At 46.0% G+C, this 17,632-nt stretch overlaps 1 protein-coding gene across 1 annotated transcript in view; it reads left to right on the forward strand.

Moving 5' to 3' along the window:
* Positions 1-17,395, forward strand: part of LOC144944315 (metabotropic glutamate receptor 3-like) — a 51,081-nt gene extending 33,686 nt beyond the window's left edge. Inside the window, 3 exon segments of the mRNA XM_078872379.1 lie at positions 3,429-4,480; positions 5,412-5,586; positions 13,053-17,395. Of these exon segments, the coding sequence (XP_078728505.1) occupies positions 3,429-4,480; positions 5,412-5,586; positions 13,053-13,129 (1,304 nt within the window). The 3' untranslated portion in view covers positions 13,130-17,395.
* Positions 17,396-17,632: the final 237 nt, after the last annotated feature.

Here is a 17,632-nt window from a genome sequence, read left to right on the forward strand (position 1 = left end):
TTCGACGGCCCGAGGAGCACTGCATGCCTGTTAACGCCTGTTGAGCATCGTCTCTTCGCGTACTCCTCCCCTAGAGTTACGCGTTTGACAGTTTTTCTTCGTTCAGCATTACACACTGCACGCACCTGATGATTGGCAAATACATTCCACGTGGAGGGCACTGTTTCAGATGACGATAAATATCTTGTGTGTGTGTGTGTGTGTTCGTCTTTGGTGACCCAAGAGCGCTGATTCGAGTTAAGATTTCTCTACGTCTTGAGGAATGTTTTGCCAATCATCAGACATGTGCAACTTGTACTGCCTTGTTTTCGAATATGGAAGACTGCGGACCATGGCAGGTCATGCAACGCACAAATTCACGTGCCGTATATATATAATGCATCTCAAATTTGTTTTGTGTTCACTTTGTTGGCCGTTCCCACACCTCCGGTTAGCACGGGTGGCTACGTACAGTGCGAAATAAGTTCAATACAAAGACATGCAAGAAACTATACGATTAAAGCCATAGGCGGAGTTTGACTTCTTTATTTGGAATGTGGGGGCATGGGTTCGCTTTCTCCCGCACATTAGGAATAGCGGGAGCATACAATTAATTTTTTTAAGATTAGTTGTAAACTACTGAAAATAAATTAATAAAGGTGTCCAGTTTGGGAGGGGGCATTGCCTCCCCCTCCTCCCCCCGGCAAACTCAATCCATGGATTAAACCTAAAATGAATGCAATGATTAAAAAATGATGATAAATACATCAGAATTGACAGCCTTTTGCTAATCCACTGGTGCAAGAAGGCCACACCGCAACATGTACGTCTAAAGTGGTTTGTCTGGCAATAGGTCACCGTGCCGGTCAGTACCGAGGGGTCAAGGACTAGTTCAAATCACTCTTTGCCACTGACCTCTAGACCTGGCTGTGAAGCAATCTCGGGGTCACTGGCTTCATAGCGGAGTGCACTCTCCACTCTGCCACCATTCCACGTTAATTTACAAAAATCAAACGATTGACTGCTAATTCATACTTATGTTACCTGATGTTTTTGCTGAATTATATTTCACGATGCCTTGCCTGTGTTTATTTGACAAAATATATTGTCAAAAAACGTAATTACGTGCTGAATCTTTCCACCAAATCTCATCCAAAAGAGCACGCGTGAGGACGCTGGCATATTGTATTGGGTGTAAATCAACCAATTCTTGTTTTTACTCATTTAAGCACAAATTGGCTATTGGCAGAAGGCACGTTGGCATTGCCTTTTGACGAGGAGTACTACGCGCGTGACGGTATGAACAAAGTCTACATCCACAGGTGATCCGACCATTTATTATGAGATGATCACAATAGGAGTGCATGCATTGGGTAAATTAATTGTGTATAGCTCCTCGTGGTAGAGCAATTAGAATAATTGCCCATTATGTTACCCTGGTCTAATTACGATAAAGAGTAAAGCTATCTTGCTTCATTAACCATTATATATAATTGCACCTTAGGTAATGTTATTTTTTTCGTAATTGGTTAATAATTATCACTGCGCTATTAAACAATTACGCGAAATATTTACTTTATATTAGTGAATATTCCACCACCGTTTAAAATGTAAGGCTAAGGATGCGTGTCCGGGGACGAAGATCCCCCTGTGGCCTGCACTGTTGAAGCAAGTGCTAAACCCAAGCAGCTGTAAAGTATCGTGATACTTACCAACACATCGTGCTCATATCTACTCCATCTACTCGGCTGATTCTTAAATGCAGTGGTTCATGACCTTTACTGCTGTCTTGCAACCCATTGGTTCTCAGTCGTCCAAGCAATTTATAATGTGAATGAATACATAGGGTTTGATGAAAAAACGTAGTTGTACTATGAGACCTCCTTTACCAGTGGCAAAATATAGTAGTAGGTTTTTACCCTTTAAACTGGTACAAAACTGACACCTTTATACAAGGCATCATGTTTGCAATAACCACAACACAAGCAGTCAAAATGCAAACAAAAAGAAACAACTCTGATAATGGTAATGAGGACAGTGCATATCATTACCATTATCAGAGTTGTTTCTTTTTGTTTGCATTTTGACTGCTTGTGTTGTGGTTATTGCAAACATGTTGCCTTGTATAAATGTGTCACTTTTGTACCAGTTTAAAGGGTAAAAACCTACTACAACGTAGTTGTAATTCGGTGCCCGTGCGTTGTTTGTCTTTCGGTGATTTACCTTCTAAAAAAAATTCCTGTCGTGTCTCGCCACCCACAGAAAGGGCCTCTCGCACCCCCAGGGGGTGCGTACACCCCAGGTTAGGAACCACTGCTTTAATATGACCCAAAATGTATTCGACCACCACACTGCAGGTTAAAACACTCCTCTGTCTGCTTCTTCCCAAGTTCTCATAAGGTTGCTCAATTAAAGACACGTATTCATTCTCATCAATTACTCTTTCAAAAGTGATGTGTTCTTGCAGGCTGCATGACGTTTTGGCCCTTTGGTAAACAATCGTGATTGTTAAATAATAACGATATGTACACACTGTGGTCAATTTTTTTTTATTTTAACATTTCAGATTTTAAGGACAATTTCTGATACTTTTTGTATCTTCGGACCAATTACATCGTGTGATCATTTAACGTGTGTCTTTGTGCTGACAAACACGACATCGGCCGATGCCACGTGACTACTTTTGGCGGGAAAAAAGCGCGGGATTAAGGCCTCGACAGTGACCTCACTTGCGAAGTCATCATGTTTTCGGATCAATCCGACATTTTTTTTGTTTAAATCATCCAAAATGTTAAATCTCGGCCCGATTTCATATTTTTTAGATCAATATGAAAATCTGGGAACACGTCCCTGTCCCTGATACACGCGCGTGTGATCATCACGCCGAGCAAAGCTGTAACTGCAACGCACTGAAATTCATCTCCATTACTAAACTGCAGGGTGTACAACATTCTTTGGCACGTGTCATAAAGGGTAGTACTGCAAGATCCGACCATGTCCGATTAGCACGGTTGGCTACGTACGGTGCGAAATAAGTTCAACATACATACTATTATAAGGTAGCACTCATTACACACAAAATGCTTGCCACAAATAAACCACAAGTGTACCTTGCTGATATCGTCAAGGAGCATAAACCATTACGGAAACTCCGATCATCCTCGCAGCAGTGGCTGTTGGCTCGTCATCAAACAAAGATGGTCACCGCATCGTGCACTTTAAGATGCGCTTCTGCGGCCGTCTGGAACGCTCTCCCGATATTAGGAAGCCACTGGAGTTATGAACTTTTAAATCGTCTAGATTGAAAACTAATTTCCTGAGAACCGATTTTTTGTGTACAGTTTGTTGTCCTTCCTCCCGCACCTGCGATGATCACCGTTGGCTATGTCCGGTGTGAAAAGGTTCAACGTACGTACGTACGTATATATGCATTTCGTTCCCGCACGCAGCCCCGTTCCGCAACGACTCGAGGGTTCGCTTCGACAAGTTCGGCGACGGCATCGGCCGCTACAACCTCTTCAACTACAAGCAGACGGGCAAGCGCTACACCTACACCAAGGTGGGCTACTGGGCCGAGGCTCTGCACCTGGAGACGAGCCGTATCCAGTGGGCCAAGAACTCCGTGCCCGTGTCGCAGTGCAGTGACCCATGCGCCAAGAACGAGATGAAGAGCATGCAGCCCGACAACTGCTGCTGGATCTGCATCCCGTGCCAGCCCTACGAGTTCCTGTACGACGAGTTCACCTGCTTGGAGTGCAAGCTGGGCAGCTGGCCCACCGACGACCAGACGGGCTGCTACGACCTCCCGGAAGAGTACATCAAGTGGGAGGACGGCTGGGCCGTGGTGCCCGTCACCATCTCGTGCCTGGGCATCGTGTGCACGCTGCTGGTGGCCGCCGTCTTCTTCAAGCACAACGACACGCCCATCGTGAAGGCCTCGGGCCGCGAGCTCTGCTACATCCTGCTCTTCGGCGTCTTCATGTGCTACAGCATGACCTTCTTCTTCATCGCCAAGCCGTCGCCGTCCGTGTGCACGCTGCGGCGGCTGGGCCTGGGCACGTCCTTCGCCATGTGCTACGCGGCGCTGCTCACCAAGACCAACCGCATTGCGCGCATCTTTAACAGCGTCAAGGAGGGCGCCCAGCGGCTCAAGTTCATCAGCCCCGCGTCGCAGGTGCTCATCTGCATGGCGCTCATCTGCTGCCAGATCCTCTTCATCATCGCGTGGCTCGTCGTGGAGCCGCCCGGCGACCGCAGGGACACGTCGCTGGAGAAGCGCAACGTGGTGACGCTCAAGTGCAACGTGCAGGACTCCAGCATGCTCATCTCGCTGGGCTACGACGTGATCCTGGTGGTGCTGTGCACCGTCTACGCGTTCAAGACGCGCAAGTGCCCCGAGAACTTCAACGAGGCCAAGTTCATCGGGTTCACCATGTACACCACGTGCATCATCTGGCTCGCCTTCCTGCCCATATTCTACGTGACCTCCAGCGACTACAGGGTAACTCCGTCGTTTCGGCTCTTGCCTTTACCCTAGGCCCCATTCTGCCCACGGACCATGGAGCAGTTGCACCGCCTGCACACTCGATGGCTACGCCCACTGCCAAACGTGTACATAATTGTCCACGTGGCAGATTTTACTCAGGATCTCGACGAATCTCGGTAGCTAAGCAGGGTCGAGCCTGGAGAGTGACATTGCCCTCCGAGGCCCACATCATATCCCCGCTCAGCAGGTGTGTTGAAGCGTGAAACCACAAAAATTATAAATGTTGTGGTTTCACGCTTCAACACACCGGTGGGCTAAAGCAGTGAACTATTTGTCCTTTGTCAACGTGACACTTTTTTACTGATTGGCCATGTCGGGTGGTGGAGGGTTATGACACATTCATAAATAACGCGATCTGAACCGAAAAACGTTGATTGTCACCTTTTTGTATGCACAGTGAGTTTTCTCCATGTCCTCTGGTTTCTACCAACAAAACTAAATATTCACAGAAATGGCCAAACATTACAAATTCCGTGAGTTTTCGTGGGAACATAAAGGGAATTATTTGGATTATTCTTATTATAAGCTTTGTGGTAACAAATAAACCACTCTGATCACGCCATGTACTTTCGACCAGCTTTCCCCCAATTTAATTCTCTTTCCTGCCCTTGGTAAGACACTCACATTGGCCACCCACCCATCCGCCCACCCATTCATCCACCAACCCACCCATCCATCTACCCACTTGACCACCTGCCCATCCATCCACCCACCCACCCACCCATTCACGTAACCACACATTCACCCACCGACCCCCCCGCCCCCCTCCCCAATTCAATCGTCCACCCTCCCATTCATCCACCCACCCATTAACAAATCTACTTAGCCACCCACCCATTCACCAACTGCCCATTCACCCACTCACCCACGGCGGTGTGTTGAGCAGGTGCAGACCACCACGATGTGCGTGTCCGTGAGCCTGAGTGGCTCCGTGGTGCTTGGCTGCCTCTTCGCTCCCAAGGCTCACGTCATCCTCTTCCAGCCACAGAAGAACGTGGCGAGCCTCCGCGTCGTCACCAACCGCTTCAGCGTCTCGGGCTCCGGCCCCTCCAGCTCATTCAGTGAGTCACCGCCGTCACCGCCGTCACCGCAGCCACCGCCGCCACTGTGTGCTTAAGAGTTTTGGCACCAAAGTTACATAATAGCAAACCTGTCAACACCATGTATTAGTGCCTGTCTTATTACAGACCAATTCAGACCGTATTGGTCACCCCGTGGTGCCTTTATAAATCTCAACGTTCATCCTACAAAGTCCCATTACAAGGGAGAAACACAAACAAATAGACAAACATGTGTTTGCCCGTATCGATACGGCTGTGCGCCGTATGGAGCTGAAAACTAAATTTCCCTGTACAAGAATACGGGCTAAAACGTATGGATAAACAGATATGGAATTGCTTCCCCAGATACATTATTAGTGCATCCACAAATCATCGATTCTATACTAAAGACATTTTGTTTTCAAACAGCATGTGAATATCTCGAATGAAGGGCCCAAAATAAGATGAGACCCGAGCATATTTTTTGTTTCAAATAATTGTTTTCTGATATGTGTGCGTATTGTCTACAATGCGGTCGTGTCGCGGGAAGCGCGCTGCGCTATGAACCCGGCGACCCGAGTTCAATTCCCACTCACAGCCACCAACACCAGTGACTATTATCATAATCGGTCCTGGACCTCCCCTAGGTCGACTCAGCCTCAAATGAGTACCTGGGGGTGATGTGTAAACATCAGCACTAGGGAGACAAAGGCGGCCAGGCATGGTGTTGGCCAGCCACCCCCTCGTGTGCCGTGCCAACCTTCATAGGTGATACTCGCTAACAGCACTTGCCCAAACAGCCTGTTAAGGCGCTACTGGGGGACAGACACAGCTCAGCCACTTCTGTCACTGCAAGAGGCCGCATGAAGTGAAGTCCTGAGCAAGAGGTCCTTGCAGTGAGTGAACGAAGTGACCAAGCATGCCAAAATTCCAATCAATGTTCTTGCCATGTCGAAAATATTTTCCTCTGGAACCAGATTAGTGTGGCTACGAAGCTGGCGACGATGGACGGATATCGTTTGTGAGCTGTTACGAAGTGGTAGGTGTCACGTGGCAGCAGGCCGCATGAAGTGAGGTCGCAAGCCACGGCCATGCCATGAGCCTTCGGTTCCCCGCCCATGCATGGATGGAGTCCGTTGATTTTCATCAACAAGACGGGAAAGAACCCCCACACCAGAGGCTGAAATCCTGGAAGCTCTCTCTGGACACGCACCCCTTTGCTCCGGCAGCCGAAAATAAAATACCGACGTCAGCACTCGCTGGACAAATCGTGCGCGGTTATGGAGGTGGCAATAAATGCCTCGTCGAGGACCCGACCGTGGAGGCACCGAGCCTCTCTCTCACACGACGACCGTGGACCTCGCTACGCCGCGCTCGAACGCAGCACGGGAGATGCGCGTCCACCTATCACAAACGGAAGGTCGCAGGTTCGCCGACCTGCGACGGTGGTGAAGTCCAAAGCGTCAAAACGCGTCGCCGGCGAAGGCGCCATCCATGCAACGTCCTAGCGGTGCCGCTACGATCCACACAGCGTCTACTGCCTCCTTGGATTGGTTTAAAAAATCTTCTTGGTTCTTTCGGTAAAGTCACGTAGAAGGGAAATAATAAATAATACAAATAAAACATAATAAAATAATTCTCACGACGTTTCGGCCACAACGCAAGCAGCCGTCCTCAGGTGAAGAACAGGTCTGTCGGAAAGACAGCGTGACTTTACCGAAAGAACCAAGAAGATGAATCCCTGCAGTCACGAAAGCTTTAAATCGAAATGGTTTAAAAAACATAGCATTTCAAAACTGTTCCTTTTCCCCCCTCCTGCTGTACGACAGAAGAATGATTATTTTCAACCTACGTCACTTTACCGACAGAACCAAAGAGTATGGATCCCTGCAGTCACGAAAACTTAAAATCTAGAAGAAAGAATTGGCTCTTCGTGGATTGTTTTAATTTGTATTTTTATCAATATGGAATTTCCCCCAATGTTATCGTCAAGTGGAACCGTCACGTGGAACCATCGCAGAGCAGTGTCAACGTACGGAACAGCGGCAGTGTGACGCCCCGCGCTATACAACAACGCGTGGCAGGTGGTGGGGCAATTCTTTTGACACGGGGTGCCTGGCTGGCTGTAAGCCACAAGCCCACCGCTGCAGCTGATTGACAGCCGGCCGGCGAGAGCGACGGACTGGGGAGAGCTCGTCTGGGAGATTGTGTCAGCGGGGGTTTCCGTTTGGATTGACATTTGAGGGCGGGAGATTGCTGCCACGCTCTGCCCGTCTCGAACGGGTGCCGTACGCGATTGGTCTGAGGACCCTGTCGACGTGAAGTGAAGCCCCCCCCCCCCCCCCGTCAAGATCAGGTTGATTTGATTTTTTCTCTTCCCCCCCCCCGTCCAGTTTGAGTCACCGAGGCAGAGCAAAGGCATGTAAGGATCGGACGCTGAGTGGAAGGAAAATGCTTTGGCCTCATTGCTTATTGCAGTCGTTTAATGTCAATTAGTGCTGCTGGCCGGTCATAGAAAATCTCTGCATCACAGAGCAACTCGGCTGCATTTTTAAATGACACTAGCCGTTTCTTTTTTTTTGGGGGGGGGGGGGAGAAATAATCTAATGAGCCGCGCATTATTTGACTCTCCTAACCAATTTGACCGACTTTCCCGACGAAATAAAGGCAGTTAAATTATTGATTTAAAGCTTTCGTGACTGCAGAGATTAATATTCTTGGTTCTTTCGGTAAAGTCACGTAGAAGGGAAATAATAAAATAATAAAAATATAAAACAATAAAAATCCTCACGACGTTTCGACTGCAACACAAGCAATCGTCGTCAGGTGTGAAATCCACACCTGATGATGTGAAATCCACACCTGATGATGTGAAATCCACACCTGATGATGATTGCTTGTGTCGCAGTCGAAACGTCGTGAGAATTTGTATTGTTTTATATTTGTATTATTTTATTATTTCCCTTCTACGTGACTTTACCGAAAGAACCAAGAATATAAAAATAAAGGCAGCCTACTGTGGCTCTGCATCACGAAACTCACTGCTTCTCAAATCGTATAAATATAATCAATCTGGACGTTGGACATTAATCGACGCTGGCAAAGGGCAAAACGTTTCAAAAACGATCTGATTGCAGAAAGCTGAAGCCAGGCTTTATCATTGTTGGATGTGTAAGCTAAAACAACATCCCTCAATCCTGGTTCCGAGTGCAAGGTTGTGCTGCTGATCCGTCGGGATGTATCTTTCGAGACAAATAATCCGTTATCATAGCACAGTGCTAAGCGACATCGTGCCGTGCAAGGTAGTATAGTGGCACTTAGAATTGATAACAAACTAAACTACCAGTCTGCTCGTTGTACATTCATAATCTCATTGCGCTTGGTAATAGAGCCGACAGTTAATCCTGGTGTCCTGTTAAAAGTCCCGCTGCGGGTCGTTGAAATAAAAGTCACGTGGCCCGCGCTAAATTGATTGCTCCTACCTGGCTAAATTCTGAATGGCGAAGTCTTCACCTGCGGAGGCAAGGGGCCGTTCATAAATGACGTCACGCACCTGGGAGGGGGGGGGGGTGTCAGACATTTGTGACGATGTGTGACGAAGGGGGAGGGGGGTTTGAGAAATGTGACGTCACATCAAAATGCGCAACTTTAAATATAGACAACACGTTCTATTTAGTTAAATACTTTTTAATAAATATTTTCTCCTACAACATCAGAGTGCAGCGCCACATTAAACACGCACTACAATGACAATAGTTTAAAGCGATTTGAAGCATGTTTTATTTTCAAAATGGAAATATGGTTTGGGGGGGGCAGCAGAGCTTTGTGACGTCATATTTGAGGGGGGGGGTCTGACTTTTTGTGACGCCGTGTGACGAAGGGGGGGGGGGGGTCAAAAATCGTCCAAAATCGCGTGACGTCATTTATGGACGGCCCCCTGCCACACGAGATGAGAGTTTGTGTGTGGCTCATGAATCTTGTGCCGAGTCCCCTACACCGAGCGCATTTCGTACGATTATTTTTTTCGAGTTAGCTCACTTTCTCGCGTCCCTGTAATCACAAGTGCGTGCCTCTTAATGAGGAAGTGACGTCCGTTGAAGCTCAAGTCAACAAACAGCTTCAAAGGTGTCACAGTTGCGGCAGAGGAAATGACCGGCGCACTATTTTAATACCACGCATAGCTGCACGCGCCACACTTAAGAACGTCACGAACGTGCGGGCGTGATTCAATAAGCACAAAGCTCCAGTGTCTCTTGAAGCCATCGGACATTGCCGCAGCGGTGCCAACGCTCGCAAGGAAAAAGGTGCCTGTTTTTCAGCCCGTCCTACACGCACGCAATGACGAATCCCTGTTACGGCCACCCGTGGCGAACAGACCCTGAGGTCTGGCCACTTGCTGTGAGGGGACGGATCTTATAGTACGCGTTTCTGTGAACCGCAGGACTGGAGTGTAGCCCACAACACCTTGCAACCATGTCCATTTGTGGCTAGGTCGCTTCTGAATAAGTAATATTTAAAAAAACTTTTTATATAAACACGCTTTTATGAAATGTACTAGTAATGACAGAACTCCACGACTCCAGGAAGTGGCCCCGAAGCTTGCCACAACGTAAGAGGCCGTGGTCATTTACAGCCAACGTCAGTTGACCGTGGACAATTAGACCCAAGCCGAAACATAACATATAAAAAAGAATGTTGAAAAATTATGTATTTTTTAATGATATATAGTATTGTCATCAGTATGACGTAAGTATACCAAGTTTGCAGTCGATACTATATTGGGAAGTGGGTTAAAATTGAGCTACAAGATTTGAGAATACGACAACAACGACAACAACAACAGACAAACAGAGTTAAATAAAAGAGACTATGTTGCACAGTGGGCCTTACCTGGTAAATAAAACAAAAAAGTTGAGTTTAGTTTCGGCTGCAAATTTAGGGCAGAAGAGGACCGAATTCTCCCGTGACAACTTTGCTTCGCAGGCTCGCCTCGACATTCCGCGTCAGAAATTCGGGCCGAGCAGAAATATTATGAACTTGGGGAAGGCTCTGCCCAACTCGTGCAATATTTCCACTGACGACACTCGAGTTGCGCCGGGGCGCAGTTGAAGCCGCTTGTTGCCCATGCACCCCAAGTTCTCCGAGAGAGAACCAAGCCCACGGGGGTGGCTGCACCTGAGTAGGTGCGAACTGCGCTGGCCGTGCTTACAATGGTATCCGTGGCATCTTGTCTCACTGCCGCCCTTCCTGTGCCAACCGACGCAAAAAACCTCCGAGAATCGAGAGTCCTGATTGTGAACCAGCGCACGAGCTGTAAACAACGAGCATTTGTTTTATAGGCAGGATGATTGTGGCGGAGGGGGGGAAGGATTATTAAATCGTGTACGGTTGCACAGGAGTTGGAGAAGTGGTGCAACTGGTTGCATGCTGCAATGTGAACCCGGTGACCTGAGTTCAAATCCAGGCCCCAGGGCTATCTTCAGTGGCGAGTGACATCTGAACCAGTCCTGCCTGTGCACTCACTTCTTCACCAATTGACAGTAACCAGCGTGGTGAAGTATGGTCAAACAGCTCCCACCATGACGGACATTGCATGGGGAGGCAGTCATCTAGCAGTGGATTGAGAATAGGCTGTCCATTGATTAAAACTGCTGTGATGAAATTGACTCAACACGCACATGCGTTACACTGAATTATAAGTGTAAGGGAGAAACACAATTCCAATTTTAAATCCCTTAGCCATGCAACAGCTTTTCCCCATTTAGTTTTTTTTTTTACAAATAAACACAACATAATTTTAAAAAAAATTCATAGCATCCGAATGTAATTGCAATTTCAAGACGCTTTACAAAACGAAAGCTGGGAGAGACAGGGCAGAACATCACTGACGAATGGTTTTAAAGATTTGCAGAAAGTATGAAAACAATGCGTGTCTATAAACATGCTCGCATGAAAGCTTGGAATTTCAAAGGTAGCAGCAACATTGACAAGATGTGCCCCCCCACCCTGCCCCCCCCATTCTAAAGTGATCCATAAAACTGGTTGCAACAATAAACTTGGCAAGAAAAACAGACGAGAAAGATATCGACGGGGAGTTTATGAAGTTGTATCTTTGTGAGCTCTTTGTTTTCTCACACTGTTGTTGTGTATTTGCACTGACTGTCCGTAGTAGCCGCAGCTCTGCCTCATCAGATATGAAAGCACCCCTCGATTAGAACGATTGGCTACGTCCGGCTCGAAAGAACTCCAACATATTCTAGATTTTAAACTTTCGTGACTGCAAGGATCCATACTCTTTGGGTTTTTTTTAATATTTTCTCACTACTACCAAAGATGTGTTCATGAAGACATCCAGATATACAAACATAGACACAACTTCAACCGAGAGGATGGTTTTAAATTAAGCAATCATTGGAAAGATGTCATCAACCAAGCCAAACTCTAGCTGCCTTATAATTGTACAGCCATAGTAGTTGTTTAGCGTTTCACACACTGCTTGCCTGCAATCCACCGGCGTGCATAATAAAAGGCGGCTTAATCCTAGCTTGCTTCTAGATTTGAAGCTTTCGTGACTGCAAGGATTCATATTCTTATGTTTTTTCGGTAAAGTCACGTAGGTAAAAATTTCAAATTAAAATTAATAAAAGTAAAATAAAAAATAAAATAAAAATCACGACGTTTCTGAGGCAACACAAGCTTCCGTCTTCAGGTGGGAATATCCAGGGCCTACCTTGGCTCCTCCCACCCTCAACCAGTATATATACAAGGACTGTTTTCTTGGAATTTCTCTCACTTGATACAGCTATCGTGCTGTGACGGTTCCACTTGAAGACGGAAGCTTGTGTTGCCTCCGAAACGTCGTGATTTTTATTTTATTTTTTATTTTACTTTTATTAATTTTAATATTATTTTTTTACCTACGTGACTTTACCGAAAAAACCTAAGAATATGAAACCTAGCTTGCTTATGTACTTCCGCCATCTACATCACAAAGCTCCAGGCGTTGCCTCCGAAACGTCGTAATTTTATTGATTTGTTTTCATTTTTAAATCCTTTATATTAAGTTCACTTGCTTGCTTAGGACCGTGCAAATCTTTCGGTCGTTTTTTAACCCACTTCCCGTGATCCAATCGAGCTGACATTTTCCACACAGACTCGTTGTGCGTGACAATTAATGTTCGTGAAATTTTTTTTCCAAAATTTTACACTTTCTAGGACAAAAATATTATATTTAATTACCAATTGCTTAATGCTGCCATGCAATCATTTGACCCATAGGTGGTAGCCATCTCAAGCCAGAGGACGAGAGGACTCTAGCCGCCACGCATATAAAGGATTTATAGTGAAAACTTTGTTTTTACGGGTTATACTTGTCCTTTTTTAACTCCAACATACACTGCACGTGCATAGGCGCTCGACTAGCAGAACTCGCCCGAACATTGTGTTCAGCGCCGCACGGGGAATCTTTGTCTTTGTGTGCGCCGCAGGCCAAGTCCCCTGCCGAGGGGTGCCTACCGTGTGCAACGGAAAGGAGGTGATCGACTCCACGACCTCGTCGCTTTGAGGGCCCCCTGTCGCCAGGCACGAAGCACAGCACAAACGAGCCGCAAGTGGTGGAGTTTACTTTGATTTTGATTTCCAGAGCACCTCCATCCACTGCCCGCCTAAAAACGGCGTGTCCTCAAAAAGAAATAGCGGAGTGATTCAAGGGAGTGAAGTGGTGGCACCTCCCCCCCCGGTTACAAAGGTTGCCATCAGTTCTGGTCTTCACAGGAATGCCCTTTTTTGTTGTAGGGTTGTCAAATCTGGTTTGCCAGGATATTCAAAATCTTGTTTTTTGTCACTTGCCTAATAATACACTGCTCAAGACAATAGATTGACATGTAATATCCCATCTTTCCCTTATTTTTTAGATATTTTTCTCATGTCCCACTTTTTTTTAAGTTCAGAGGTGGCAAACTTATGCTGCAATATATCCATTTTATTAACAAAACCGCGGTTGTTTCCATGAAGATCAACTTTTGGAATTTAATTTTTTTAAGCGATAAACAAATAACATCGGAGCAAAAACACAAATCGTATACAATTATCAAGATATGCCATCACTTTTAAAAGTAAGAATATTAACAAAAGCCTGACCTGGTCTGGAGGTTGTGAACGAGCAGTACTGCACTGCACTGCTCTCAGCACAGTACAGTTCAGTACACAACTAAAGTAAATGTAACACATTGCGGTGATGGAGGTACTGCCCGGCGCTGCGTGGAGACCAAACGACGCACCGGCGTTGCTTTGCATGCCGCTCGCTGTTTAAGCTTCGCGAGTTCGAGTTCAAAAGTTGTTTTTGTTTAACCCCGAGGACGCACTTGGAGATGTTTTAGGCGTGCGCCCACTTCGAGGGCGATGGAATGGGCCGTGAGGGAGCGTAAACATGCGAGCCCGCTGCCACAAATTGTCGAAAAGCAGTCCGGCATATTTTTGATCATCTCCGCGACGATTTGAGATCAGCTGGGTGCAGAGTGAAGCAATTTCACCTTCGCCGACACAAGAGTTTGCGGTTCAGAAATTCCACAGGTGCAGTTCTGATGAGTTTAACGATGCCCTGTGCTAACCCTCATTCTGAACTCTGTTGTAGTGGTGTGATGAACGGAAGCATTGGAGCAGCAAATGAGTTGCGCAGAGGTTCAGTTAACGGGAGAGGTTCGTTTAGAGACACACACAAAAAAACAACTCTGGAAGAAATAAGCGGCGTCTTGAAAAAAAACCGTGCCAACTCACGGGAAAGCTTTGTTGTCCTGCAAGTAGTGTTTTAGTGATCGTAGGAAGATGAAGTGAAGTTAATTTGCGTGGCCATACAAATACAAAATGACCACATGTAAATGGTTGTGTGTCAATGAAGCCGTGACAAGTTATCTTGATTAAGACAAACGTGGGTTATCGAGTTTTTCCAGGACCACCACTTCATAACAAAAATCATTCAGGCCATCAGGTGCCCAGCATGGGTATTGTTTTCCTTACATTTGTGCTACCACTAACAGCAATGTATAGTTTGGTAACGTATTGTATGTTACTTTCCTTTTTACTCTGAATCAAACTTAAAAAAAAATGACATTAGAAATATTGTCACTAGTTTTTGGTGCCGCCTATATGATTGCATCTGGTAGACGACACGCTATGAAATGGAATACAAATTGGTTTTATACAGAACTCCAAGCGTGAAGAGAGTGCAGTTATATAAAAGCCCGCACACAGGCGCGCACAAATCCACACTTGCTGTCACTGCGATTTTTACAGTATCGGGGGTAGCAAATGACCTCTATAAATGTGCCTCCCTGAAAAATCAATTTTCTTAACACTGACCTTTTTTTAAAAAAAGAAAATGGCATTAAAAATGTATACGGTAATGTAGTGCAATATCCTGTCTGTACAAAAACAAACACACACGCACACACGGACTCGGCAGTGGTTCTTGCCACAGCGTTAGCCGTGGTGCCCACTGACCTAGGCCGGCTCCGTCACTGACACATTGTCGGTGGCACTACAACGGCACACGAGTACAATAAAAGCCCCACGATAAAGCACGGCTCGTTACACCGCGGAGTCGGATATAGCGCGGGGGGCAAGTCGTGGGCCTTAGCTGGTTATTAAAAAATGTCCCAAAAAACAACAACAAAGGAGGCACGAGGAAGGATGCAAGAAGATGAAAATTAAGATGATTTGTTGATCAGGTAGATCAGCTTCTTGGCAACCGGGTAGTGTGCCCCGCCAACGGTGCAGCCCCAGGTGTCCAGTGGCCGATCCAGCCTCCGCCACCTGCCCTCCCCTCTTCATTGGTCGCGCGTGCGCAGTCCGGCAGCGGAGAGCCGTCAGCCTCCAACCCCGGCCCTCTCGACTCCAACGGTCACGAAATTGCAGAATTTGGCAGCAACCAAACAAAAAAATTAACGCGCATTATATTTCGCGTTATGACGCGGGTAGTTAGCCCACAACGCGGGGTGCCACGTGTCCTGACCGAGGTATACGGCCTGCCGCTTCGTTTCGTTTGGCCCGCGGCCTGTGTCTGACATGTATCCGTCGCTGCAAGGCATCTTAGCCGCTCTAATCGTGTACTAGAGGGAGAATTTAGGCTGACCCATTTTATCGGTACCCCACTGATTATACACTGGTCAACAAGAAAAAAGCATTTTTTTCTGGCCTGGACTTTTGCAGCTGTTTTAGACTAATTTCAGGGTGCTGATTCCAAATCTGATCTCAGATTTGCTCTATCACATCTCATTTTTTATGCTATCGGCATACCCCATTTTCATTGATTTCACCCGAAATTAACTCTGTCACTTATGGATTGCAAGTTGTTGCGAGTCAGTGACTGCTTTAGTGTTAAAATATGGTACTGTATTTTTAGGATAGTGTGTTTATAATATAATTTTATGTAGATATCCGCATTTATTTAATATTTTTCTTCTGCAGTTTTTATTCAAAATGCAATATTTGATATCTCAAAAACCTGATGTGATAGACAAAAATGGATGCCAGATTTGGAATCAGCACCCCTAAATTACCTTAAAACCGTTGGAATACCTTATGCCAGAAAAAGTGTGTTGACCAGTGTTATTATTGGTGATTATCTAAATTATATTGTGAAAGTTCAATATTCTACAGAGGGGTGTTTTAAATATAGACTTCGCTTGCTCTATAATTTCTGATTACTTAAGTGGGGTATTTATACATGGATCACCTTGTATTTACAACATAGCAGCACTCTTTATCTTAATTTCAGAGCACTTAGTCACAGTGGAAAGGCAGACTAAATATGTTTCACATGACTACTTGATTATGATGTGTTTGTTAATCATTGGTTCCCTGCCAAAGCTACATGAAAGTCCTATTTGGCGCTTAGTAAGAACAGTAAGGAAGAGATTCCACACCTTTGGAGTTGGGGGAAGGTCCACACATGAGTTGCGCTCTCCGATTATTTAAGTGCAGTAATCGATTACTCTATCGATTATCGGTTCGATTGTTTGACCAATTGGAAACAATTCGTTTCCAAGCGGTACCCTCTGTACGGGAGGCGATGGGCAGGACTTGGATGATATCTCTGGCATCACCAGCCACGTTACAACGCTGGGCGTGGTAGGGGGGTTGCCCGCATTCAGGAGGCAGGGTGATGTCGGAGCGGCTATGATTTCTAAGAGGCCTGAGCAATCGACCACGAAAAAATAGATTACAGGAACTCCTCTACTTACGAACGAGTTAGGTTCCAGACGTCTGTTCATAAGTCGTAAGTCGATTTGTTCGTGAGTCCAACTTTACTCCTGTCGATGCCAAACGTGTTGTACGGCATGTACAGTACTACTATACATTATACACTACTATACTACATTATACACTACTAAACTACAGTATATACTACAGTACAGGGACTCCTCTACTTACGAACAGTTATGTTCCAGGGCTCTGTTTGTAAGTCCAACTTTACCCCTGTCGATTCCAAACATGTTGTACGGCGTGTACACTAAACACGGGGAATGGCTTTAAAAGTTGTATAATCTCCGGTAGATCTAGATGCCACTGGTTCTTCATATTCTGCAGATGTAGATGCCACCACCGCCATCTATTGCGCAGTGGTTGAACTTACGACGTTCGGTCCGAACAGGCAACTCTACATACGGACAAGTTTGTATCTCTGAAAGTCCGTAAGTCGAATGTTCGTAAGTAGAGGAGTCACTGTATATGTCTTTTTTCTTGTCAATCGGCGTAATTGAAGAATTATCCATGCTCTAGTTAAGACTCCCATGTCCATACCGGTCCAGTCTTCTGTCACTTTAATTCCACTGTGTGACTCTCATCCAGGCAAAGGTCATTCACAGGAGAACTACTGAAACTAAACGATGCCAAGATGAGATCGCCTGCGACTAGGCTTGAACGCAATTTGGTACCATAGCTGGTGAGAGGAGGTTACTAAGGTTCTGGTGGGCTATGCATAGCTCATAGAAACTCTAAAAGCACATTTTTCTGATATTAATATTTCTACTAAAGTGGGGCATTTTGTGCTCGGCAAATGCATTTGCAA

The sequence above is a fragment of the Lampetra fluviatilis genome, chromosome 34 (assembly GCF_964198595.1).
Source record: "Lampetra fluviatilis chromosome 34, kcLamFluv1.1, whole genome shotgun sequence".
NCBI lineage: Eukaryota > Metazoa > Chordata > Hyperoartia > Petromyzontiformes > Petromyzontidae > Lampetra > Lampetra fluviatilis.